The 25,939-nt window shown below is 42.5% G+C and overlaps 1 protein-coding gene across 19 annotated transcripts in view; it reads right to left on the minus strand.

Moving 5' to 3' along the window:
• Positions 1-597: 597 nt before the first annotated feature.
• Positions 598-25,939, minus strand: part of Pan3 (poly(A) specific ribonuclease subunit PAN3) — a 117,173-nt gene continuing 91,831 nt past the window's right edge. For 5 of the 19 annotated variants that reach the window (XM_087578724.1, XM_087578720.1, XM_087578730.1 and 2 more), the window contains 13 exons: positions 24,811-24,915; positions 23,502-23,559; positions 20,353-20,514; positions 19,999-20,115; positions 19,811-19,912; positions 17,122-17,287; positions 15,986-16,076; positions 11,142-11,281; positions 8,347-8,476; positions 7,914-7,978; positions 5,165-5,303; positions 3,292-3,421; positions 598-2,659 (listed from right to left, as the gene is read on the minus strand). In XM_087578724.1, coding sequence (XP_087434850.1) covers positions 2,637-2,659; positions 3,292-3,421; positions 5,165-5,303; positions 7,914-7,978; positions 8,347-8,476; positions 11,142-11,281; positions 15,986-16,076; positions 17,122-17,287; positions 19,811-19,912; positions 19,999-20,115; positions 20,353-20,514; positions 23,502-23,559; positions 24,811-24,915 — 1,428 coding nt within the window. In that variant the 3' untranslated portion in view covers positions 598-2,636. 19 annotated transcript variants of the gene reach the window in all.

The following is a 25,939-nucleotide window of genomic DNA, read 5'->3' on the forward strand; positions in this document are numbered from 1 at the left end:
CTCAGGTGGCAGCCATCTCCTGTCCCTGATCCTTGTGCCACTCTTGCCTCAAGCCTCCTGCTCCCTGACTGACCTCCCACTCTGTACTTTCAACTCCTCAGATCACAGGAATTTCAAACACACAGGAGGAAAAAACAAGACAAACAACAGCATCCCACAACAAACACTAACTATTCAGGCTCGATAAACAGTAACGACATTCTGCATGATTCATTCTTCTGGAGCGTGTCTGGAGAAACTGCAGAAGTGTCTCTCTGCACGCGGCACAGGCACGGGAGATAAACTTAGCTTTAGGGGGAAGCTCAATTAGAAGAGTCTTCAGCCAGCTCGTGGGAGGCCCTCGTTTCCCTCCCAAAGAGGGGACGGAACTAGCTTCGTGTCATTCCCCACCGTCAGGTAAGTAGTCTCTTTTTCTAAGTTTTAGTCTCAGCACAGACTCAAGGACACAGAAGACACACAATCAACAAGTAACTGCTAAAGCACTGAGCAGATCTGCCACCATTCCACCCAAAGGCAGAAATTCTTCAAAATGCACAGGCAACAGCCTTCAAACACCCAGTCAAGACCATGTATGGGTAATAACAGAACAAAAATAAGTTTATCTCTGTAATTCTTTATTAAAAAATACTGCTATACACATAGAGACTGAAAACAGGGTTAAAGATGAGAAACAGGTACTGGGATCGTGACATTAGAACTTAAACATACTGGTGCTTTTTAGAGACAATGTTGCTATCCATGACAGAACCAAGGTCAAAGCAGAATAGAGGGCTCCCTCAAAGGCATCTGCAATGAAGTAAACACACTAACGGGATTGGAGATGGGCACACAGCTGAGGTGAGCGACACCACATGATTTCAGGGTTGTCCTTTCCGTGTTGTGTTGTCACACAGGAAGTCACGGTGAGTTCACGTCCTTCATTCGATATTCTCAGATAGTAAACTCTTCCTATGCACTGAATAGTAACTTTCAGACAACCTCCTATATGGGTTTACACCGTGGAACAGAGGGCTCCCAGAAAAAAAAGCAAAGCAAAACAAAAAAACGGAAAAAAGAAAGAAAGAAAGAAACCTATCAAAGCAGAGAACTCAAGAATTCTTTTGAAAACCATTCCCAATGAAAATAAATATAAAACAAAGCTAAAAAAATGTGCATTACCTGACACCAACTGTTTTCTGGCTGACAATATTTACTTATGAAAACTTTCAGCTGACTACCTTTTATACCCACACCAAGTCCTGAGGTTACCAGGGGCTGAAGCAAACTAGCGTTTCTGATGCAGACTCTCTGGGGTTGTGATGTGAACCTGCCTTGCAGAGGGGAGTTTGCTGGTCTATGCGGAACAAGAGATTCAAGCCCTATTTTACCCCTGCCCTTCTTTAGCATTCACATAACATTGGTCCACAAATGAAAATTTTCAAAAAGTTCCCAGGCCCCCAAAAACTAAAATAGATGATCCCCTTTCATTTTCAAAGAAAACAATATTGGAAAAAAATCTCCAGCCCGCTTATAAATTAAGCATTTCATATTTCTTCTAGAATACAAGTAGTTCTTTTTTGTACAAAAGAATTACAATATGATTTGTCAAAAAACATATAAAAAGACAGCTGCTCTTCCTCAATACATGAGCTAATGATAAAGACTTCTGTGTGTTACACTCAAAGTTCTTGTTCCCTTTAAATAAAAGGAACATCATGGTGGCAAATGGTCATTATCCTTTGAATATTGAACATTATGTTCTTTTAAAATCCATCCAGATCAAATGCAATAATTAATTTTCTTGTTAACGACTGATGCTACCGCTCGCGGACGCAGACGTGCTTGTTAGACGTGTGAAGTGTGTCTCTAGTCCTCAAAGCTTTCGGTGAAGAGAGGTGCTTTTTCTTGATGCAAATCTCAAGGCAGAGAAAAATCATTTTAAAGCTTATAAAAAGTGGACAGAGAAATGTTAAAAACTTCTCTGAAATATACAAATAGGTGTACTTGTTAAAAACGAAGACAGTAACATCAGTTGCAAGTGCTTGGGAGTCCGTCCCGACCCTCTGAGTCCCCACACTTTCTTCCCAGCTCTGCGGTGCACACCCAGTGCGCGCTCAGCACGCGGCTCGGGGAAGGAGATGGAGTCTTCATGGCGGCTGTGTAGGAGAAAATCCCAATGTATTTGGCAGTCTTCAGTATCGAAGTGACCACAAGTCCCACAAATACTTGAGTTTGGCGACAACTGCATGTCCAAATAGTAAGAAAGTTCCAAGGAAGAAAACTGCAACTTTTGAGATGGCCTTCTCAGATGACCGAAAGTCCTGTTACTTTGGGTTAAGCAGTGAGTGCAAAGGCACAGCAGGAAAGTGTCCTCCAGAGCCAGGCCGCAAAGCATCAGGCCACTGCTGTGCTCAGCCCACCTTCTCTCTCGACAGTGAGTCCAGATCCAGTGTAAGTACCATTATAAAGCTGGAGTTCAAGGGGAAAAAGCAAACTGGAAAGACCCTAAAGTAATGTAACTCCTCAACTTTCAGGCCTTCAGCACAATTTCATTTTGCTATTAAAAATTACGTCAATCTAAGTGTATGTGACTGGCAGGCAGACGCCTCTCTGAAGAAGCCTCTGGATGAACCTGGAGAAGAGCAGCGCCTGCTCCTTCAGTTACTGCTCCGATCGTTACCTGGAAAAGGATTTAAATCAACAAACGGGAATTCATATCTGAGAACTCAGGGATATTCTCTCTGAGTGCTCTTAAACACAGCACAAGCATCAGTTTGAGCTCACGTGGGTGGCCGGCAGCTGGAGCTTGCGTACGACACTCTTAAGGACTGACTACGCACTACACGGCATTTCTAGGAACTACTGACCTGGCCATCCCCCAAGAGCAAATTCTGCATCTCTCAGTGGCGAGCAATCAGCTGCCCCCTTCCTGTTCCCCAGTGTCCTTGCAAATAATTCCCTTAGTAAGCATACAATGTGGCAGGAGGTCAAAGGTCAGGAAAAGTCTTTAAAAAAATTAAGATTAGTGCATACACGAGTGGAAAACCAGGAGCAGGAGCATCATTCACCGAAAGGTGACCTTAGTCTGAATAAATTCTTCGGAGGCCAGTGGCAGCCAGAGTGCGTACAAAGTGAGACATTCTTCCTCTCAAGTAACAGAGCACCTGAGCCACGTGCGAGAAGCTTCGCTCCTTCCTGCTCATTCCCCTGGTGGCAGGAGATGGGAGGATAGGTCAGCCGTAGTGCAAACTGGCTATAGGCTTGGTCCTTCACCATGCCCTGTCATCACTTTTAGCAAATACTACAACTGACCATTGGCAGCCGCAATCAGTTCCTGAAAGGTATTTTCGAAGCAGCGTTTTAGGTCACTGTACGTCACCACCAGCACGCTCTTCTCGTCCCTGGAGGTCAGGCTTATCTTTTCTGGCACACCGGCATCCAGCTGAAAGTCGGAAGGAATGAAAAGATATGCAGTTCACATCGTGAGGAAGAGAGCTGACCCAGTCTATTTTAGGATATTTCTGACAACGATAATGAAATACTATAATCAATGACAATATGTCTGTCACACTCCCTTTCAGATTTCCATAAACAGCTTAACCATGGGTCAGAATTCCTAAGAATTCAAAGAAATAAACTGCTGGTGCCCCTGCCTGCCCTAGCGTTTAGAACGCGCTTGGTTACTCTCGTCTGTCACCATGCAAGGGCTTCTTCCATTTTAATTTAAAAAAGGTTTCTCATCAGTTCATTTCTGTGGCTTCCTCTATGATCTGTCTACCGTCTACTCCACTGCTGGGGTTTGGAGCAATATGGTTTCCATTAGTATTTCTTAAAGTTTCTTCTTTCAGGATTCCACTAATTGATTCATTAAAAAGCTTTAAATTTCACCAGAGGCTTAGAATTTCTATCAACATTTCCATAATTTGCAAGCTATTAAGAAAAATAAGTAAATAAACAAGTAAAAAAAAAAAATCAAGGGGCTGGGGATTTAGCTCAGTGGTAGAGCGCTTACCTAGGAAGCGCAAGGCCCTGGGTTCGGTCCCCAGCTCCAAAAAAAAAAAAAAAATCAAGTCTGTGGACCAGGTCTGGCCCCTGAGCATCACTACCTGTTTAATCATAACCTTATACAAAGACTACGGTTTACTCCAGAATCCACCTCCTCCTGTGTGTGCCAAGGTGCATGCTGTGGAGATCATGGGGCAACATGGGTGTCAGCCCCTTCCTTCCCTTCCCTCTTTGGTCTCTTTCACCATATGTGTGCATGTATCTACATATATGCAAACATACTGAATGCAAGCAATCATCCTACTCAATAAAACAAAGTGACACGTCGCCAAAACAACGTCTCAAAGAGGGGCCACCACCATCGGTGACGGACAGGGCCACACAGGAAAACTCCACACCAGTGTTTCAACCTGTGGGTCACATATCAGATATCCCTTTGGCTCACTTAAGAATCATATATTAGGGGGTTGGGGATTTAGCTCAGTGGTAGAGCGCTTGCCTAGGAAGCGCAAGGCCCTGGGTTCGATCCCCAGCTCCGAAAAAAAGAACCAAAAAAAAAAAAAAAAAAAGAATCATATATTAGTTAGGGTTGGGGATTTAGCTCAGTGGTAGAGCGCTTGCCTAGGAAGCGCAAGGCCCTGGGTTCGGTCCCCAGCTCCAAAAAAAAAAAAAAAAAGAATCATATATTAGATATCCTACATATCAAATATTTACATTATAATTCATAATAGTAGCAACATTAGAGTTATAAAGCAGCAGCGAGAATGACTTTATGTTGGGGGTCACCACGGCATGAGGAACTGTATCAGGAAGGTTGAGAGCCACTGCTGTCGATGCTCCTGCTTTTGCTTCCAAGTGCTGGGATTAAAGGTGTGAGCCGCCATGCCCAGCCAAAAATCCTCACTTTAGAAAACGTCCACCAAATACACATCGTGTCTTCTTCAGTGTCCTAGTGCACACTACAGCTCTCTCCTGCCATCTCGAAAAACCTAACTACAGGGCAGGTGAGCTCTCAGCGGGTAAGGTGCTTGCCACCAAGCCTGACACCCACAGAAAGGAGAGAACGAGCTCCACAGGTCCCCTGACCTTGTATGCGCACACGGGGCAGGCACACATACTTACACACACAATGACAGAAACCTAGCTACTAAAAATGATTTTTTTTTTCCTTACAAATTACCTTGTTAAGACAAGAAATGATGTGACTGAGGTCGATCCAGGGAGCACCTGCTTCTGTCACCTGATGAAAAAGATGATCCCTGAAGAGTTTCAACAGATACCGGTCTCCAGTCTCTGACCAAGTTGGATCCTTCTGAAACCTGGGGAGTTAATATTTGATCTCAGTAACTCACTTTACATGCCACATGGCCATTATTTTTCAGTCTCAAGATTCATCTAATTTTCCCCGGTTAATAAGAAATTAGAGGGGCCCTGTAAGTGCTTTAAAAAATGTCAACCACAAGTGCATGAAACACACTTCCCAACGTTTGATTCACAGGAATGATTGCCCCTTACATTCTACTCAATCTTTATGATTAAGACAAAGTAGAAAAAAGAAAAAATTGTCCTTCGATCCCTCTGGGCCAAGGCTGTACCAAGGAGTGTAAAGGGGAGACATGTTCAGAAAGCTTTCAGTCCTCCACACTTCACCGGCAGGTGCAGCCACGAGGAAGGAGAACCAGGGTCACTGGTAGTTTTAAGTCACCCGAGGAACCTACAGTCTGGGAGGAAGCAGTCACTCCTGTAACCAGAGACAGCAGGGATCCCCCGCTACATAGTGCTCTGAGAACAGGGTGGACGGGGCTGAATCGTGAGCCTGTCCTGGAAGGAGGAGGCTGAGGCTGCTAGTCCCAGAAAAATCATGCTCTGCAGCTGGCAAGAACTCGACAGCACTGAGCAAACTAGGAAGGGCCAGTGGGTCTAGAGGGGGTTCGGAGAGGAAAGAGAATTCAGAGAACCGGCAATGATGGACCGAGGGAAAGAAGTCACAAGCATCTAGAACACATGAGATCATTCATCCATTTCAAAGTATAAAACAACACTCTTTACCTGAACGCACAGTCATAAAGGAAGGTTTGCTCAGTTAGACCAAGCACACCAAGCGAGGTCTACAGAGGGAAAGCCTAAGCACAGCAGACAACCAGCCCCACAGGCGACTACAGCAGGCAAGGACACACCGACAGCACAGCACAACAGACAAATCCCAAGCTTTAAGGAGCGTTTTTTTCAGGAACACCACCAACGACCCTCACAACACTCTTGGCACCTGATATGTCCACTGCTGCTCTACAGGACCAGGTCCCCTGCAGCACGGTCTGCCCCACAGCACACACCGGAGACAACGCGTTATGTACAGCACAACCTGGGCTCATGCTCTCCATAGTACACGGCCAGGTAGCTAACCTGTCTGTCTCCAGCTCTCCCTCCGTCACGGGGCAGAGGGAGAAGCCCAGCAGGCTTGACCATGTAGGAGTCTGCCCAATTCCAAATTCGTTTTATAAGGACAGTTTAGAATTTTATGTATAAAATCACATATCAATAATGTATAAAATTAGAAAAGTATTTTAGATTTCTCATGAGAGGTGAATGCTACAGGAGGGTGTGCTCCCTTGACAGGGAATAAATGATAGAAAAAAAGCAAGCAATAAAGAAAGCATTCACCCCAGAGAGGAGCAAAGACTGCCGGGATGGGAGAAGACATGCCAAGCTAAAGTGTTAATGTGGCAGCCGTGGGGCACGACCAGCCTGGGCGAGCACAGGTGGCGAGAAGGGGACCATTAGGCTAAATATTTTTCAAAGTATTTTGTAACTGCCAGAAAGTTTACTGCTGGATGCTGTAGAATTATCTGCCTAAGCTCATCACAGGAAACAATGACCAACTCCAAGAGAGCAGGACTGAAAAAGGAGAGAAGGGACAACACTCAGAGTGGCATGCACCTCTTCCCAGCAATGCCAACCCTGGGAACAAGTGTCTCAGGTCTACGCAGTAGGCCAGCATGAAGGAGGAGAGGAGGGTGGTCACCAGGTACAAGAGTCACAGAGCACAGGAGTCCTGTTTTGAAGTACCGGAGTGAGTACGTGAAAAGGCGGAAACAGGTCTGCAAACCGGTTCAACACGCGGCCTCTCATTAGGAACATTATCACAAATGACTCGCACACTCTTCACTTTGAAAACAGCCAAATGGGGCTGGGGAGATGGCCCAGAGGACCGGGGCTAGAGTCTCAGCACCCACACACCGACACACAATTGTCTGGGTCTGCAGTTCCAGGGGATCTGATGCCGTTCTGCCTTCTCAGATACCAGAGACTCACACAGTGCACAATACACATGCAAGCAACATGCCCATATACATGAAACAAAAATAAATCCTAAAAGAAAATCCCACGAGCACCTGTCACCTACCTCTAGGAGAAGTGACACAATTCTGATACGTAACTTACATACTTTAGTCACAACTGCAACTCTGTCCAGACTGTCTCAACAATTAACAAAGTACAGACATCAACTCTTAACTTAAAAGGTGAATGAAACAGCATAAAATGGTGTCACTTCATTACCAATAGTGACGTGTATAAAGTTGCATTTTCACAGGAAAGAATAGACAAACTACAACCGAGAGATTTCTAGTATCTCTCAAGTGACCAAGACAAACTGATGAGATCAGGCTTCAGCAGGAGACAGAGCACTGGCTTCTCTCCTTCCCTGATCTGTACTCCACGGCCAATTTCCAATATGGCATATAGATTCTTAAGAATAGCCACACCCAGGCTGTGATTTGAAACAACTCTTAACAGCTAACAGTTTTATGGTCCCCTCATGTGAGAACTTCCCTTTTCCAAATAAAAACATTAAGAAGGTAGTCCACTCATTCCTTATACAAACTGGCACTCTTGGTTCAAAACATGCTGTAAAAACTGGAAACCCTTACTCTGGTCTCTCGTTGATTGTTCCCAATTTTGCTAGAAGCCTAAACAGTCTTCCATTTTGAACCTCCTATAAAACATTAAAGGGAGAGAGAATGTTAGTGTCTCAGCCAACTGAATAGAAACCAAGGTTTTAAAACAATACCCTCTACCCACAGCATTCTCATGCAGCAGGTACACTCCCACACTGCTGGGTCTGCTCTTAAACACACGCCTAGTTTTGTGCATAGTGGTACCCAAGATTATGCAACTCATCAATTCTAGGAATTATTGAAAATACTAACACTAAACAAAACTAGTATTTTAGGCACGACCATGAATAGGATACTAGAGAGTAAAATCAAGCCTCGTGTGAACAAGAGCGTCACAGTGGGATCCCAGGCAGTCGGCTCAGTGAACACTGCACTTTACGCCATCCACACAGTAACTAGACGCTACCTTAGCAAGGTCTTCCTCGATAACATCATTTCTCATTTGAGCAGCATCCAGTTGAGTGTAAAACCGAGCACCAATCATGGGCATGATGTCATTCACACTCCGCATCCTGTTTTGGTCAGTCAACAAGTACCTATACCAAGACAGACAAGAATCCCATGAATGGTGAGCATGGGTTAATAACAACACAGCCACAAGCACACAGATGCTGCTGTCACTACAATCTGGCGCTCACAATTTGAAAACGTACTTTTCATGCAAATTAATTCCGTTCTGAAATTTGAGTAACTCCTTCCCTTCCCTGAACATTTTTTTGTTTTTGTTTTTGTTTTTCTTTTCTTTTTTTCAGAGCTGGGGACCGAACCCAGGGCCTTGTGCTTGCTAGGCAAGCGCTCTACCACTGAGCTAAATCCCCAACCCCCCCTGAACATTTTTAATGGTCCAAAATCTCTGTGCTCACACCTACAGATGTGGAAAGGAGAGCAGAAGAAGGCCACACTCCACCATTTCCACCCTCGAGCCCTTTGTGTTAACAGTGCTACACCGAATGACTGTGAAGAATTCTGAGGGTTAAAACACTGGAAGGCTGAGGGATGGGGAGTTTTCCCTCCTGTTCTTCAAAGGTAAACTGCCTGCTGCTTTCAAGGCAGTGGCTGCCCAAGCTGGCTTTAAACCCCTGGGTTCTACAGGCAGATGCCACCATACCTAACCCAAAATAATTTTTCAGTCTAAAAACGAATCTTAAATTGTGCAAAACTGAATTAGCCCAAAAGAACTGTCTTCTGCTCCATGATTTCGTGTGTCTATTACCTGTTATTTCTGGGAAATCTCTACAGACTAAGAGCTTACAAGGGACCAGTTCACCTCTTTTTCACTGAGGCAGACAACTTAGTTGCTTTTATGTCTTTTTTAACTTACGGGTGTGGGTGTGGGTGTGGGTGTGGGTGTGGGTGTGGGTGTGTGTGTAAGGTTTGACAAGAACAGGTGCACATGGAGGCCCAAGAGGAGCTGATGCCCTGGAGATGTAGTTACAGGCAGTTCTGAGCTGCTGGATATGGGTGCTGGAAGCTAAAGTGCTGTGCAGGGGCAATACTCTCCTGACTGCTGAGCCCTCTCTCCAGCCAACGGTTAGATGTCTTTTGTAAGCATCTAAAAGATGGATTAAAATTTTGCTAATTTCTTATTAAAGTCTTCTCAGATTTTGGCATATAGTAAGCATTCTTTATTCTTTTTATCCCTTAAGATTTGTCTACTTTTATGTGCATTGGTGTTCTGTGTGGATGTCTGCTAGAGCTGCAGTTGCAGACCATTGTGAACTATCGTGTGGGTGCTGCGAATTGGACTAACTTGGGTCCTCTAGAAGAGCAGTCAGTGCTCTTAACTGCTGAGCCATCTCTCCAACCTCCATGTAAGCTTCCCTTCGATGAGTAAATGATTAGAACTGCACAAATTATCTTCGTTATCCACTGTAAGCACTAACATTGACAACATTCACCTAGTCAGACTAAAAGCTATGACCAGCTGTGGCCACCTTGACAAGCTCTCTGCTATATTGAGCCTCAGCGTGCTGCATCTAAAATGGGGCTAATCACGACACCCTGTTTGCAGATATATTTGAGAACTAAGTACAATTCGTGTCAAAGAGTAGGTCTAGTGATGTTTATGTAATTAATAAAACAGGACTTTTTACTTATTTACTTTTTTATTGTCACTAACGAAGTAAATTTTTTACTTATTTACTTTTATCTAAGGAAACTTTCAAGTATTTAAAAAGAATAATATATGAAGCCTCACGTATTTTTATCCACTTTCAATAGGTACTAATTAGAGGGAAAATTTAGAAATATCCTCAACTTGTACTTTTTAAAAAAGAAGTATCTAAGAGATTATACAGTCTGCAGTTGTCTAGAGTAACCTGGACGGTGCACACTCGGGCTAGAGCCACACACATACCTTTATCATCTTAACTGATTATGTCTAGGTCCCAGGCAAGCACTGGCTTCCAGTGTCTCACAAGCCAGACAGTGAGGCCAATGTAACAAAGAACAGGTGGGCAGCCCCATCCTCCATCCCCCAGTTCCATACCCCAGGGCTGGTCCAAAAAGAAACTGGATCATCCAGGGCTACCCAGAAAGAGCAGAAAGGATCACTGGAAGCTAAAAGAGACTATTGATTAGGATCAATAAATTCTAATGGATTCTAGAACATAATAGGGAAAATTGGAAGAGTTTTCTTGGCATTTTTCCCCCTAGATTAAACTCACAGCTGTATTAAAAGTTGTGTGCCCTCCCGCTTCTGTCAGAGACAGTAAGGAATCCTTCAGTGGCAATGGTAGTCTACTGTGAAAGTCAAATTTATCCCAAACGTATACTCAAAGACTCGCCGGGAGTCTGATTCAGTTGAGCCGCACCCCGGGAGCAGAGGTTCATGTACATAAGTGGACTTTGAAGGAGGCGCCTGACAGCATCTCCCATGGTGTAGAGCAACACTGGCCGGGGACGTGGAAAGAGGACAGCAAGGTCCTGCTGTGTGGTGCACGCCTTAGCTGTAGCGCTCTCCAGAAGGACAGTACAAGCCAGGAGCTGGCAGCCAGTGGGCACCAGCACAACTCGAGAGGGCACCTGAGCCAGCGACTAACAGACTGGCTCAGAGACGCACCGTAAGAAACACATTCGTAGCCACAGACCGCAGGTCAGCAGCTGTTCATGTCTGCTGACTTTACACAGTGGGCGGCTCCTGAGGAAATTTCTAACTTAACCACAGAGGACCACTCTGCTTCATGAATTATTAAAACTTACAAGATGAGGTTCTTCAGGTCAGAGGAGTAGTTGATTGTCACCAATTCCATGGCTTTCTGTAAATTTTCTCGTTGAATTCCTGCCAAAGAGTTGCAAGCCAAAGCCAACACAACTTTTCCTAATGATATCAGATCTGCTTGCTGACATGAGAGAATAAACATACCGTTTAATTTCTACTTTACAGGAATACTTTCAAACACACTGAACACATCACCTAACAGGAATAGCACACTGTAACAGAGAGGGGGGAGTGTGTGGCTACTGGACGGGATCCCTGGGACTTTGCTGAAAAGGATTTCTGGGCCTCTCTTTCACTGTCTCATTTGATGAATAGGTCCAAAAATTTTAAGGCATCCAAGGCATCCTAATGAATGCATTTCTAGGACCACACTTTTAGGAAACATCACTGTAAACAACTCACACTCCAATTATGGAACTGCTACTTCCAAAAGCTTTTATGTTATCACTGGGGCTGGCAGGGTGGGCGGAGATTGAGGCCGGCACCAAGACAGCTCTGAAGTCAGCTTCCTCCTCCCACCTTACACGTGGCTACAGAGATCCACCTCAAGAGGTCTCCAGGCTAACATGATAAATGTCCTTATGTGCTGAGCCCCAAAGTTTGTATTTTTATTCTAAAATTTTAAATACAAATGATACTCTTCCCTGTTTCACAGAACTGAGGGTCACCACATGCTTGCTTTGCTAAGATGACTGTGACCAAACACATTTCATGAGTTCAAGATAGCCATGTGAAGGTGACAAGACAGCCCACTACAAGCAAGCATTCAGAACACAATTATAGAACATCAAAATGGCACACATCACTGACACCCGTGTCTTTGTTTTCCAACAAAGAGCTATTTTCGCTTACTGATGGTAAAGGTCTTTGAATTCTTTATCCCCTTCCTCCATTTGTCTTAAAAACAATTCATTACCATGAGGCTTTCCTTCTCAAGCAGTGTTCAAAACCTTTCTAATGCTGTGAGCCTTTAATATGACTCCTCATATGGTGACACCTAACCATAACATTGTTCTCATTGCTGTTTCCTTTCATGACTGATTTCACTATTGTTATGAATTCTAAGAATCTGAGTGACCCCTGGGAAAGGGTCATTTGACCTTTAAAGGGATCACAACCCGCAGACTGAGGACCACTATTCTTCTGAGCACTAATTACAACTCTAGTAGACAAAATGGCCCCCAGGAATAGTCCTCTGCAAAGACAACCATCACATGCCTAAAGGAACGCAGTTGCTTTATGCTCAATATACATTCAAGTAGTTGTTATTGAGGATTTCTATAAATGCTTGGGGTCTGGGGTCTGGGGTCTGGAGTTGGTGACTGCATGCGGGTCATCTACTGAGCCATTTTTGTTTCTTACAGGAGTTTCCAAAGAGCTCAAACACAAACCAAACAGAAATGGTGCGTAAGCAGCCTCCTGCTCTCCTGAGTTTTGGTGTTACCCACTAGCGGTAAAGTCTAGGGGTTGGTGTCTCAAAGTCCCTACTGACGACATTCCTAGTGGCTGAGAAGCACTAGGCCGTGAAAGGGTATGAAGTGGGCGTGTAGGGAGCCAGGGATTCTGAGGCAATCACCAGTGAACTGCAGCAACGAATGGCTATCCCCACCATCTTACCTAAATAGAGCTTAAGACAACATTTAACTGTTCGAACTCAACATCTGATTCAAAACTACTAGTGTGGGCCTGACACTTTACACATGAGTTTCTATGGTCAGGAGAAAAACTGAGTAAACTTACAAAATATGTTGAATTTATTGGAAGAAGCCAAGGATTCAGAAGAGATTTAGGAGCCCTGACAGGAGTATGGTGGGGAGGGTGGGAGTTGTGGGGACAGTGTTACTGTCATCCCTGTCTGGCAAGGGCACTACTGAATGTCAGGAGTCCTTCAGTCAACTTAAGAGCAAATGAAATCTCCCAAGTTATGCTGATGAGATTATAAAACCTTTGGCTTTGAGAAATACAGAGTATTTTGCATTTCTACACGGTTTCAATACAACATGGTCAGCAAAGTAGCCTATAGGCGGTTATCTATTAAGTGTGTGAACAGCTTGCACCAACAGACAGCCTCCCAATCTTTATAACGGAACAAGTCTCAGTCTGGCTTCATCCTGGCTTGATGCCTTCCTCCTAGAATATTTCATTTCCTATGTGAAAACAAAGGTACACAGGAGAGTGATTTATGTGGGTTTAAAGAAACAGTGCTCCGCCTCTCTAGAGCTGACTCAGGATGCAAACATCCACTTGCAGAAATAAGATACAGACACACACACCAGTTTACATTACAACTGTCTTTTTAATAAAAGATTAACAGTCTTCATTAGTTAAGAAATTTTAGCATTAAAAACTCTAGGAACTCTATTTTCCCCCCTTATTTTCCAGCTACATAATTTTCCACTTATTTTGCTTCTGACCTCCGCCTGCTTCTCCCCCCACTGCCGAGTTCAGGAGGTTTCCCCCAACTCACTTTCAGTGTCTTCCTGATTCTCGGTCTCTCTTGTTTCTTTCTGAGTCTATCTATGGCTCTGCTTACATCCACTTTACTGAAAGTCAAGTCTCTAGTCACGAGTATGAAACAGACTATGAGAAATAAGACTACAAGACACAATGCATGCCTCTCTCCTGAGCTCTCTTTTCTGTTAAAAAACCAAAACAAAACAAAAACTAAACCTCCCCTTTGGGCTTGTCTATAAATCCCTCCTAGGCCTTGCTATAATAGTCTATATAAAAATCTTCTACATACATACAACAAAAAGAGAAAAGAAACCTGACATATTCATTTTACTGAAAACTAAAGAAAGTGACACTTGTTTGAAAGCTGACAGTTTATAAATAAAGGCACTTTCTGACTTACAAAATGGTTGCCCAGGCTTGTAAAAAAAAGGCTGGTTGGTTGTAATTCAAGGTAATCTCTCCGTTTTAAAAGAGCCTCATTTTACAAGGTATTATACAATAAAGTAAAATAGTACCCATTTGCAAAAAAACAAAAAAGTGACTCAGAACATTCAAACTAGTCTTATTTTATATTAATCAGAGATATTTTTAGTGCTGGAGGTTGAATCCAAGGTTTTGTGCATAGCTCCTTAGTCAGATACTAACTTTCAAAAGACAGTTCTTTTTTTTTTTTTTTTGGTTCTTTTTTTCGGAGCTGGGGACCGAACCCAGGGCCTTGCGCTTCCTAGGTAAGCGCTCTACCAGTGAGCTAAATCCCCAGCCCCTCAAAAGACAGTTCTATCTAAAATAGAACACTGATAATTTTAAGACGTGAGTTTCATTTTTCAAGTGGGACAAGAAGGTTCTAGATTCCTGGTAGTACTGACTTTAAATATTATCCAAAAATGTAGTATAACTTTCTTAAGACAGATTCAGCTCACTAGTAGTTAGTAATTTTCAGTCACATTCTGGCTGCCTTACAAAGTAGCCAGTTTATTCTAACTTCAAGCTCACTGTCTTGCCTCCAGCCTCCTCCCTAGTGCACGCCTAGCTCACTGCTCACTTTTGGATGGAGATAAAAATGAGGCCAATTAGTTACTACATATAAAGCAGCAGCAGCAGCAGCAGACCCTAATAAATAATCTTCCAAGAAAAGAGAAGGAATGAACCACATTTAGATGGAAGAAAGCTGCTGCCGGGGGTGAGTGCTGAGCTCCCATCCGGACTCTTTCCCACAGCGCCTACTAGATACCATACCAGTGTAAACCAAGGCAGACTGCTAAGGTAGGCAGAGCCAAGCGGAGTTAAGACAGGAAAGGCATGCATACAAATGTGTGCCCGAGTACTTCTAAATCCCAAATAGCCTGGCTTGTGGTTCAATAGCCACAGACTGTTGCATGAAGCCAAAAACACTGCCTAGGGTTCTTAGTCCTCACCCCATCACTTCCTTGCCTTTTGTTCTTGCCTTACTCTAATGTAAACTAAAACTTCTTTTGAAACAAACCAAAGTTCAACAGTGGAGGGCAACAGAACATCTGTTCATGTGATGAAACCACTCTGCCTTGGCTCAAACCTCAGGTTAACATGCAGCTAAACACAAATGAACAAATCTCCCATGACTTCTTCCACAGCTGCATGTCCCAACGTGAAGCACTGCAAGACACACCGGCTACCCCAGCTTCCTGACACACGGCAATCAAAATGGAAGCACCTACTCCTACTCCTTCCCCATGGGGACAGTCTCTTTGTTGTTTTTTGCAGTACTGGAGCAGGGCAGGCAATGCAGAGCCTGGAATCCGCTAAGAACTGCTCTACCACTGGACTACATACCCAAGGATGGCTTCCTGAAATTCTATCCAGTAGCATATTAGTACGGAAATAGTTAACAAAATAGCTAAGAACACTATAGAGCCTGAATAAGAAATAATAGAGTGGGGGCTGGAGAGGTGACTCAGTGGTTAAGAGCACCGACTGCTCTTCCGGAGGTCCTGAGTTCAAATCCCAGCAACCACATGGTGGCTCACAACCATCCATAATGAGATCTGATGCTCTCTTCTGTTGTGTCTGAAGACAGCTACAGTGTACTTACATATAATAAATAAATCTTTAAAAAAAAAAAAGAAATAATAGAGTGAATTTAGAGAATAATAAAATTCTGGTAATATACAAGAAATGACAGGCTTTACACAACAAAGGAAAAACACAGAACAGGGAGCTCTAACGTCAATCCTTGGAAAATACTTAGAAGGACAAGCATCCTACGAGTAAACTAATAGGCCTGAAACAGTGAGTGGGGGAAGACTTAAAACCCCAAACACTTTAAAACGAAGCTTAGCCTAAGAGGAAAAAAAATACACAACCAAAATAAGCACCCATACTAATTCTTACTCACCTGGTATTGAGCCATTAACGCCAAAGGATTATTATTTTGACTGTTATCAAATGTTAAAACATCAAAAACTCCTACACAATTTACTCGTAACCTGTAGGGATCAAAAAATTTAAAGAAAATAATTATACTTTTCTTAGTATGTATTAAGGAATATTTAACATCTCCTGATATTACGACAGGACCTAAAATGTTAATGACTGACTTCTATCTCCATCCTCCCCACCCACAAAACCAACCATTTCAGAGATCACGAGACTCAGGCTGAGAGACATTAAATGGTGTGATGAGAGTGGAGGTGATGATGTGTAACATACAAGCTGCTGGACTTGTGAAAGGAAACTACTTACTTCCAACCTTGCTAAATGAATGCAGCTGGCACTGCTCCTAGTGTCTTCCTTGCATTGCCTCAAAGCTCTCAGCGAAGTTACTCCAGTCACAGCCCCATCTAGCAGCACCGCTGAAGCTCAGAAAAGCCAAACCTCCCTCAAGTATCACCAGGCAAGTAACAGCAAGAAAATGGACCAGGGCACTTTTGGGCTTTCTTGGTTTGGTTTTACTGGGTGTATGCGCATAGGGTTTCTTTCTATGCTGCAGCCCCAGCTGCTAGCCTCCCAAGGAAGGAGACTATCGGTATTAACTCTGGGTCCAGCCACTACCTTCACTCCCAGATGCTATACTGCCCAAAACAACTCGCAGAATATTACAGCAACTAAAAAGTTAGCTGACATTAGGGTGTCTGTCACCTCACTCTATTATCCTGAACACTTAGAACCTAGTCAACAATCATCCAATAACTTGTTAACAATGCAAACTCTGCAGACTTCCTACAAACAGCTGTGCAGGTAGAGACCCCCAGTCTGAGATTCTAACTTATGGTGCAATTGAAGAATGATGGTTCTATATGAAAAAGTGGCATCGTTACTTTTGTCTTTATTCCCAAATATCTTTGTGACCCTTGTCAAACTTTCTAAGGATGGTTCACAACCATCTGTTAACTCCAGGGAACCCAATAACTTCTTCTGGTTTCCACAGGCACCAAGCACATATGGTGTACATATACATATGCTGGCAGAAGACTTAACACACACAATAAAGAGACTGTTAACCTAGATTCAAAACATTGAAAATGCTAGTACCTTGTTTTGCTGGTTATCAGAATCTTCGTTGGGTCCATTACTCTACATGCCAACCCTGCTGTATGAATGGTACGCAGAGCAGAACTCAGCTGGACAATATATGCCCAAATGAGAGACTCTGGCAACAACCCAGCATGCTGCCTGGGCAGCGGTCCATCATGCTGGCCTAGAAGGCAAATGAGAATCCATTAAGAACAGTAAGGGCCTAACGAGCAAGTCCAGGTGCCTCTAGAATTGAGATTATAGGTCTTATACTGCTAGGGTAGTGGAGATCTCACTAAAGGACTCTTTTCTTTTGACCAAATAAATGCTGAACAAGAACAAATGACTTAAAAAGCAGTACCCTCACCAATGATGAAACAAACAAGCTACTATCAACGTAGCTGTTGGTACCTGAACAACTTTTATAAGTGTTTCTGTTTGTCTATTTTGTGGCACTGGGAATTTAACCCAGGTACTCGCACATTCTAGACAAACTGCTCTGCCACTGAGTTCCATGCCCAGCTTTTAAACTGCTTTTTCATCATACCTTGCGGGTCAATGTCAATATTTAACTAAATAACAGAGACATAAAAACTTAGTCAGGGGCTGTGGCCCTGCCTATAATTCTGGCACTCAGGATCAGATCAGGAGCACTGCTGCAAGACTGAGGCCAGGCTGCTCTACAGAAGACTTCAGGCTCAGGACTAGTCAGGGCTATAAAACACAACCTTATTTTAAAAATATCATGAATTAAAAAAACAAAACAAAACAGTGATTATGCAACTATGGCTCGGGACAACATTTTTAACAAGTGCCAACACAAGGACCATTTCCTCTCCATTTGGACAGAACAAAGACATCACATTCTGTAAGGAATGTCTGAGCCATCTCCAAACAGCTTTGCAGGAGCAGCTAAGGCGATGCCAGAGAGGAGGAGCCAAGAGAGCCCTGAAACTGACCTGAGGAGTAGACACTGCTCAGCATGCATGGAGGTCAGCTCACAGCACCACAGCCAAAGGAAAGACATTCAAATAAAACCACGAGATAGATATGATCATAAGGAAAAGGGAGTTCTGGTTATTCGGCTTTGTTGAAAAGGATCTCACTGCGTTGCCCTGGTTGTCCTGGTTGTCCTGGAACTACTCGCTATGTAGGTTGCCTATGTAGGTTGGGCTGGCCTTGAACTCAGATTATCCATCTGAATCTGCCTTCCAGATGCTGAGGTTAAAGGCATGTGACATTACACCTAGCTATTCTTTTTGGTTTTCTGAGACTAGAATCTTACTCTGTAAGATCTTAGCCTCCTAGATACTAGGACTGACAGTGTCTACTTAGAGCAAACACATAGGTTTTACTTTCCATAAGGTTCGACTCTGTGCTATTCACGTCCCTTCATTTAATCTCTTATGATTTCTATATAAATACATTGTCTATACCTCACATCATCCCCATCTTCTACATGATGCACTTATGACAAATGTGCCTTTTAAAGACATTGTTGCTAACACAACAATCACTGAGTAAGAGAAACTGTAGCCATTCATGTGTGTGGTGCATGCTGGGAGGTTAGCAGAGTGTAGAGCAGGGAAGGACGGACTCTGAGAAAATGCAAACACGGGTCTTTAGAACGGGTAACATGCTCTGAGTGGTTCTCACGGCGAACACTGGCAGCGCATGCAGGTATTTCTGGCATCAGGGCTGAGCTAGAACAAATGATGCAGCCCACACGTCAACAGAGCAGAGGCTAAGACAGCTATAAATCAAAGCCAACAGCCACCTCACAGGTGCTGTTACTAAAATAAACATGAGCCACAACCACACGGCTTTAGGGAAAAGCTGCACCACATCCTCCAAGAAACTGTGCCGTGTCTCCAGATGACACGACAAAAGGAGAAATGACCACACTGCCTGACAGGTTTTCAATGTCAACCCAGCACACTATGTGGTAACCACAACTGCTTTCAACTGTCGGAATGCAGAAGCAAGGCTATGAGCAAACCCAAGTTCAACAGAGGCTGAAGATTAAAACTACAGCAAACAACGCAATGCTTCAGTTTGGTTCCACAACAAAACCAGACTGTCCACAAAAATAAAAATTTTGACATCTCAAAATGGATTTACGTTTTCTGTGGTGTCACTGTCCGTCTAAATGAGCATGTTTTAGACTGCAATTATAAATTTTTAGGTTCCTTGAAATATATGAATTATAAAATGACTAATTAAGCAAATATTAGAAAAGGAAAAAAACCCTTACATTCCATTTTAAAGTAAAGTTGCATTTTAAAGAACTGACTGACATTTAACAAACAGCAGCATTACTTAGGGAAGTGATTTCAGAGGTGATCACACTGGATGGTAAGTTAAGTCTTCACATTATGCTCACAGGAGGTTTTCTGTCTTATGGGATAGATCCAAAATTTTTATATCCTGTGGGACATATCCAAAATAAACCAAAAATACTGGTATGAAATCTGAGTCAATACGCACATTTTTCCTAATGTGCTGCAAACCAACTCAATTCTTTGAGATACTTTATAAAGTTCAGTAAGGACCTTAAACTGGTAAGGAAAGTTTGTGTGTGCTTTAGTAAGAGCCTACCCCACGGGTCAAAGCATGCATTAAATCAGTTTGAGTGTGCGCTCCAGTAAGAACCTACCCCACGGGTCAAAGTGTGCATTAAATCAGTTTGCGTGCATCTCTTTCTTACCCCACTTTCTCTTTGTGAAGTAAGCGTCAGAATTTGGGTCATTAAAGTGTCTGCTCATCATAGTTTCTCCTCCAGCATGGAAATCATACGCGAACACAAGAGCTTACAAGGGAACAGAAACACACATTACAGAAGCCCGACCCAGACAATGAAGCCCATGAGTAGAACCCACAGGACTGGTTACTTACAAGGCTCGGAAAATGCTTTAGTGGTAAACACTTCACGCAGAGTTACAATATTTGAGTGCTGAATTTTTTTCCACATATCAACCAACACCATGCACTTTGTGTTAACAAGACGAAAACCTAAAGAAGAGAATTCTCTACTACAATCAACTGTAAATGACAGCTCAAGAGAAATTTGACTTTTTTAAAGTAGTCTATGTTGCCTGAAAGTTATTAATCTCCAAATGGGGACAAAAAAAGAAGAAGAAAAAGAAACCCTGTTCTCCAAACATGCATGATAATATAACACTGTTTATGTGAAAGTATGAATAATCTTAGCAAAAGCAATATATTTCTGAGGAGATCCACCTTCCTTACCATGTATCCTTCGAAGGCAATATGGCAAATCATCTTTGCTATTTACAGCTTTGTAGCAAGATGTGATATATCCAAAATTACTTGATTTCTGTATCCGGTTTGGGGGTGGCAGTGGTTCTAGAGGGAACAGACTATGGTAGCTGTCAACTTCTGTAGGGACTGCTGGAGTAAGTCACAGAAAGATCATTGTCAATGACGGACATTCATAAATCTCTCTCAATAATAAAGAAGAAACCAAATTTATTACAATCTACTGACAAATCTTAACAGATCGGTGTCACGAGGCAGTGTGTGTTTGACAGACTTGTTACAAACCCAGCAGACCAGGTTATGGAGTAGCCAAGCACAAGCGAAGCTCACAGTCTCAAGTTATTTCTGTCTCTTGGCAGCACAGTACAGGGATTTTTGTTCTCAAAAATAATTACTAAAAATGAGTTATTACTTGATATATTAAACATTTTATTCTAATATTAGTAAGAACCAAGATAGATTTTTGAATTATCTTTAGAGCATAAATTTAATAAATTGTATTAAATAAATAAATAAGTTGTATTAAATTGGGAAGTGTATCCATGCATGTATACGCATGCATATCTATGTGTGAACCTATGCGACATAAAACTCTTACAAAGAAGTACAACTAAAAAAAACTATGCTTCCCCCAAATAATTAAGAGGCACAGTGAAATCAGTGCTCGACAGTGAAAGTAACCGTCAGGTGATGGCGCAAGAGTCAAACCAGCTATGACATTTGCAGCAACCTTTCTGATCACTACTCTGGTTTTTAACAAGCAACTATTCGAGGTAAAAGACAGATACACAAAGATCTCCACAGCAACCACTGTCAAGGCTTCAGGAGCTGTACTCTTGAATGTGTGTGCAATGGCCGTACATGATTTGTTTGAAAGAGATCATGAAACTCTTAAGGTTACCGAATGTAGGACTTTTAGCACTGTCCCTCCTTCAATCTGTCCCACTGTGACACACCACTGTCGACTTAACGAATATCAAGCCCCTGAAGCTTCCTCATGATTCTCCTGGAACACAGTTCTCTGAGCTGTGGTCCCACTCTGAACCCTATTTACTATAAACAGGCTGCTGGCCTGTTTTATGAGCGCTGTCTTGTGCTAAGATGTGTTCCTTTTATCTCCAGGTGATTTAGTTGTTAACTATCATTCTATTCTTGTGTTCACCTCAGTCTAATAAATCCATATACTTACTCATAACTAAAGGGGTGCTTAGTATTAAAATAACTAATGTAAAAAATATACTGCAGAGCTAAAAGCCCAAAAGAAAATCAAATGAAGACTACACGCTCTACAGCTCACTTCCAGATCATACTGAAAATGACAGTGATAAGGAGTGGAAAGGGAAGAAGAAAAAAGAAATGGTAGGTAGGGTGGGTTTTAGTTTCTTCTCCTCCAAGAGCCGTATCAACCATCAGCTAGATTAAGAGCTCTCAAGTATACAGAACTCAGTGCAGCAAGCCCATGGCCACGGCTCTCAACCCTAGCCCAATTAACACTGTGAAGAGCCGTCCTGCACACACAGGGTGTTGACAGCATTCCTGGCCTCCAGCTACTGCCTGCTGTAGACACCGCTCACAGTGATGATAACTAAAAAGGTTTTGGACATGGCCAGCGTTATCTGAGATGGGAAACATGCTTGGCTACAAGTGAGTCCACACTGATGAGACAGAAAGAGAAGACAGCAACAACAGACTGACATGAGCCAACGTGAGACTAAGGCTAATGCAATGGTGAGCATGGCTAGGCACTCATCCCATCCCAGCACTCAGGAAACAGCAGCAGAGATAGGCAGACTGGGGACTCCCAGGCCAGCTAAGGCTACACAATGAAACTGTCAAATAAAAAGCTAACCGAAAAAAGACACAGTGAACCTGAGAAGCAAAACTGTCAGTTACAAAAATGAAGGGCTCGGGTTGGGGATTTAGCTCAGTGGTAGAGCGCTTGCCTAGCAAGCGCAAGGCCCTGGGTTCGGTCCCCAGCTCTGAAAAAAAGAAAAGAGAAAAAAAAAAAAAAATGAAGGGCTCTTTGATTAGGACATGTTTGAACATAGCTGTACAAGACTAACTTAATAATAATCTTTAGTTTATACTATTCAGGCCACTGGTTCACGCGTATGAAGCACTACAGAGTGTTATCTGAGCTATGTAACTTCATAGAAAGGGGCATGTCGCATGCAGTCGCCCCGCCTCGCTTCTCCACTGTCACTAACACTCTTCTGTGCTGCCGTCAGTGCTTTCTTCAGAAACTCGTCCACTGCTCTTAAGATGAGCATTCGGACTGCTTCAGGTTGCCACTGCCTTGTGTGCATTTACGACTACCTTGTCTATCATCCAGCTGAAAAGGTCAAAGTTCACCTGGAAACACCAGGTAAATAGCGGCATATAGTTTTGAGTTTTCCAAAGCAGTTGCATGTCCAACAGTTTAAACTCTCGTCATATTATGAGCACACAGATCTATATCCCACCACTGTAAATTGGCCAAGTTTTAAATCATCTCCTACATGTGTTTCCTCTTGATAAATCATTTCCTACGTGTGTTTCCCCTTGAAACATCCACTGGCTGAGGATCATCCATCAAAGTGCTCACACTCGTCTCCGGCCACTTTCCCACCAGGCTTTTCGGTCAGGCCCTGTTCTCTTATTTCTCAATTGTACGGATTACAAATCTCTCCTTCCAAGTTCTAGTTCCTCTTTAACAGCAGATGTCTTTGGGTCATTTTTAAATTTTAACTTAGAAGAATTTATCTGTGTTTTGTTTTTGTGGCTTTAGCCTCCAGCGCTGGGGAGTAAATCAAATTACCAGCCCAAGTATTTCCACTGAGCTAAATCTACAGTCCAGAAAAAAGGCTTCTTTGAGTCATGCAGTAAACCTTGTCCTATCAAAATACTTTATCAATTTAAAGGTACACACAGTAGGAGTTATAAAGTTTTTAGGCATATAAATCCTTAATCTATTAATTTTTTTAAATGTGGCTTAAGATAGGATCCAATTTTTTTTTTTTTTTTTTTTGAGACAGGATTTCTCTGTGCAGCCCAGGCTGTCCTTGAGCCTGCTGTAGGCCAGGCCGTCCTCCAGCTGCCTTGCCCGAGGGTTGGGAAGAAGATGTCGTCATTCATTTTACCTGGCAGATCTGCTTGATCAATCTGAGCCATTGTTATTAAATGTCTGTTGATCAGCTCCTAAGAATAGGAAATAAGGATATTGATAACAAATTCTAAACAGAGGTTCTGTAATCTAGATTTTTGCATTATACCTAAATAATTTTCTACTTAATTATATATATGTTAATACTCATAACATTTTTATATGTTACTATGTATCAATTTCAATTCTAGGGATACTATCTCCAAGTCTGAATCTAAGTAAAAATAATAATAGAAAAAATAAAGATGATGGTGCACAAACCTTTAACCCCCAGCACTTGGGAGGCAGAGGCAGGCAGATCTCTTGTGAGTTCCGAGGCCAGCCTGGTCTACAAAGTGAGTTCCAGGACAGCCAGGGTAACACAAGAAACCCTATCTTAAAAAACCAGAAAAGTGCTATGAATCAACCTGAAATATATAAGATCTATTAATGTAGTCAAGAATTCATTCTAAAGTTATGCAGAAACTGAGGACATAGATCAGTGACAGTCAGTATTGGCCGGGCATGCACAAAGTTCTGGCTCCTATCCCCAGTACGGCAGAAAGCAATAAGGTGTACATCACACACACACTGCATGCATAAGTGCACTGAAAACACTTTCTATGAAATAAAAATACTTTTGAGAATGTATATATAAGCTATAAATAGCAAGAATATCCAGGTTGTTTATGACAACCAATAAAACAAAGGAGTAAGTTATGAAGCTTAATTCTGTGTCAAATTAATAGAAATAATTTAAAGGTTAAACGGCACTTAAATTACATGTTTTCTTTTTTTTTGTTGTTGTTGTTCTTTTTTTCGGAGCTGGGGACCGAACCCAGGGCCTTGCGATTCCTAGGCAAGCGCTCTACCACTGAGCTAAATCCCCAACCCCACATGTTTTCTTTAAGAGCCCTTTCCATGTGGGATGGCTCAGTGCCTGATAGTCTCAATTTTGTTCCCAGTACCCACACAGTAGGAGAGAATCAGCTCCCATCTGTGCTCTCCCTGACACATTCCAAGTGAGCAGGCATGTTTATGTACACACACACACACACTCACACACACACACAAATAAACCCATGTAAAGAATCTCTTCTGTACAAAAACCAAAATACAGAAGGGTGACACATTTAAATAGTAAGTCTGTATTTTATACTCTAGTACATTATATAAGATTTCCTTAAACATAAAGCTTCCGGCCTAAATCTGCTCGCCTAGGAGACTGTGTGACTACAGAGTGCTCTGTAGATTTTCCCGACTGAGGCACAGCGATGGCCAGTCTGTCCTAGCTCCCGAAAGCCTACCTGTCGGAGCTCGTCGGCCATGAAGAAGGAAGGTGCGTTTGCTTTGGGTTGCATGTAAGCAACATGAGGTGCAGTTGGTGGGTAAATATGATAGTTTGGAAATACCTAAAATGGCAAGGAGAAGGAAAATATGATCAATTTTTCTGTTAGTAAGATTTATATAATTTTCATAAGTTTAATTTTTATGATAGTAATAAATTCTGGAATATTTCAAATACAATTATGAGAATACTTTCTGAATGAATTCATTTCATAAATCTATTTCAACAATTTTAAAAACAAGAAATTTTTTAAAAGTCTAAGAAGAAAATATTTATTCAGATATAAAATTTCAGCTCCACTGAGAAAGCAAAAATAACTCTTTGAAAGAATGTTCTATTCCAACAGTTCAGAAGTGGACTTTAAACCAACTGGAGAGAGAAAGAGAAGCCGTGAGGCTCTGCCGGGTGGAGATGGTCTGGCAGCATCTCTGTGGCTAGCACACCTGTCGCCACTCCAAGCTCAGACACTCTAGGTGTCAGTGGATAAGGCTGCCTCGGCCCCACCTCCTCAGCTTCCTTCTCTCATCTGCCCCCACTCAGGGCCTTCCTTTTGTCCCTATGGTGTCTCCAAGCTTCTCCCCACGTCCACCCTAGTGGTTTCTTTCCTCTTTCTTAGAAGTAAATTTAGCTGCTTTTTTGGCCTTTTATTGTTGTCATCCTCAGACATTCAGCTGCTGTGGAATGCAACTATAAAGTAAAACTATACAACCTGGGCCTGCAGAGAGCAAAATTGCCTTTTTCTTGCCTTGGTTTCCTTCTATCGGACAATTAGGTTTAACTATCTCAGGCTTGCAAAAAAATATAAATACGGCCAGAAGACTGAAAACATTGTAAAATATACTCATCTCTACAGACACAGAGACATTTCTGGGACAAGCAAACCTCTACATATTTCAGTGCAATTTCTTTCTATAAATAAAAATTTTTTAAAGTATCAAAAATTATTAAACCGGCAAGATTTTGCTTGAAAGGAACAAGGTGCTCCGCCTTGATCATCGCATTGTTCCATGGTTTGTGATGCACACACCCAAAAAGAAACACATCAGAAGACCTCACTAATGGTTTCCTCAAGGTATTTACAGGACTTA

The sequence above is a fragment of the Rattus norvegicus genome, chromosome 12, assembly GCF_021556685.1.
Source record: "Rattus norvegicus strain SHRSP/BbbUtx chromosome 12, alternate assembly SHRSP_T2T, whole genome shotgun sequence".
NCBI classification, from domain to species: Eukaryota; Metazoa; Chordata; class Mammalia; order Rodentia; family Muridae; genus Rattus; species Rattus norvegicus.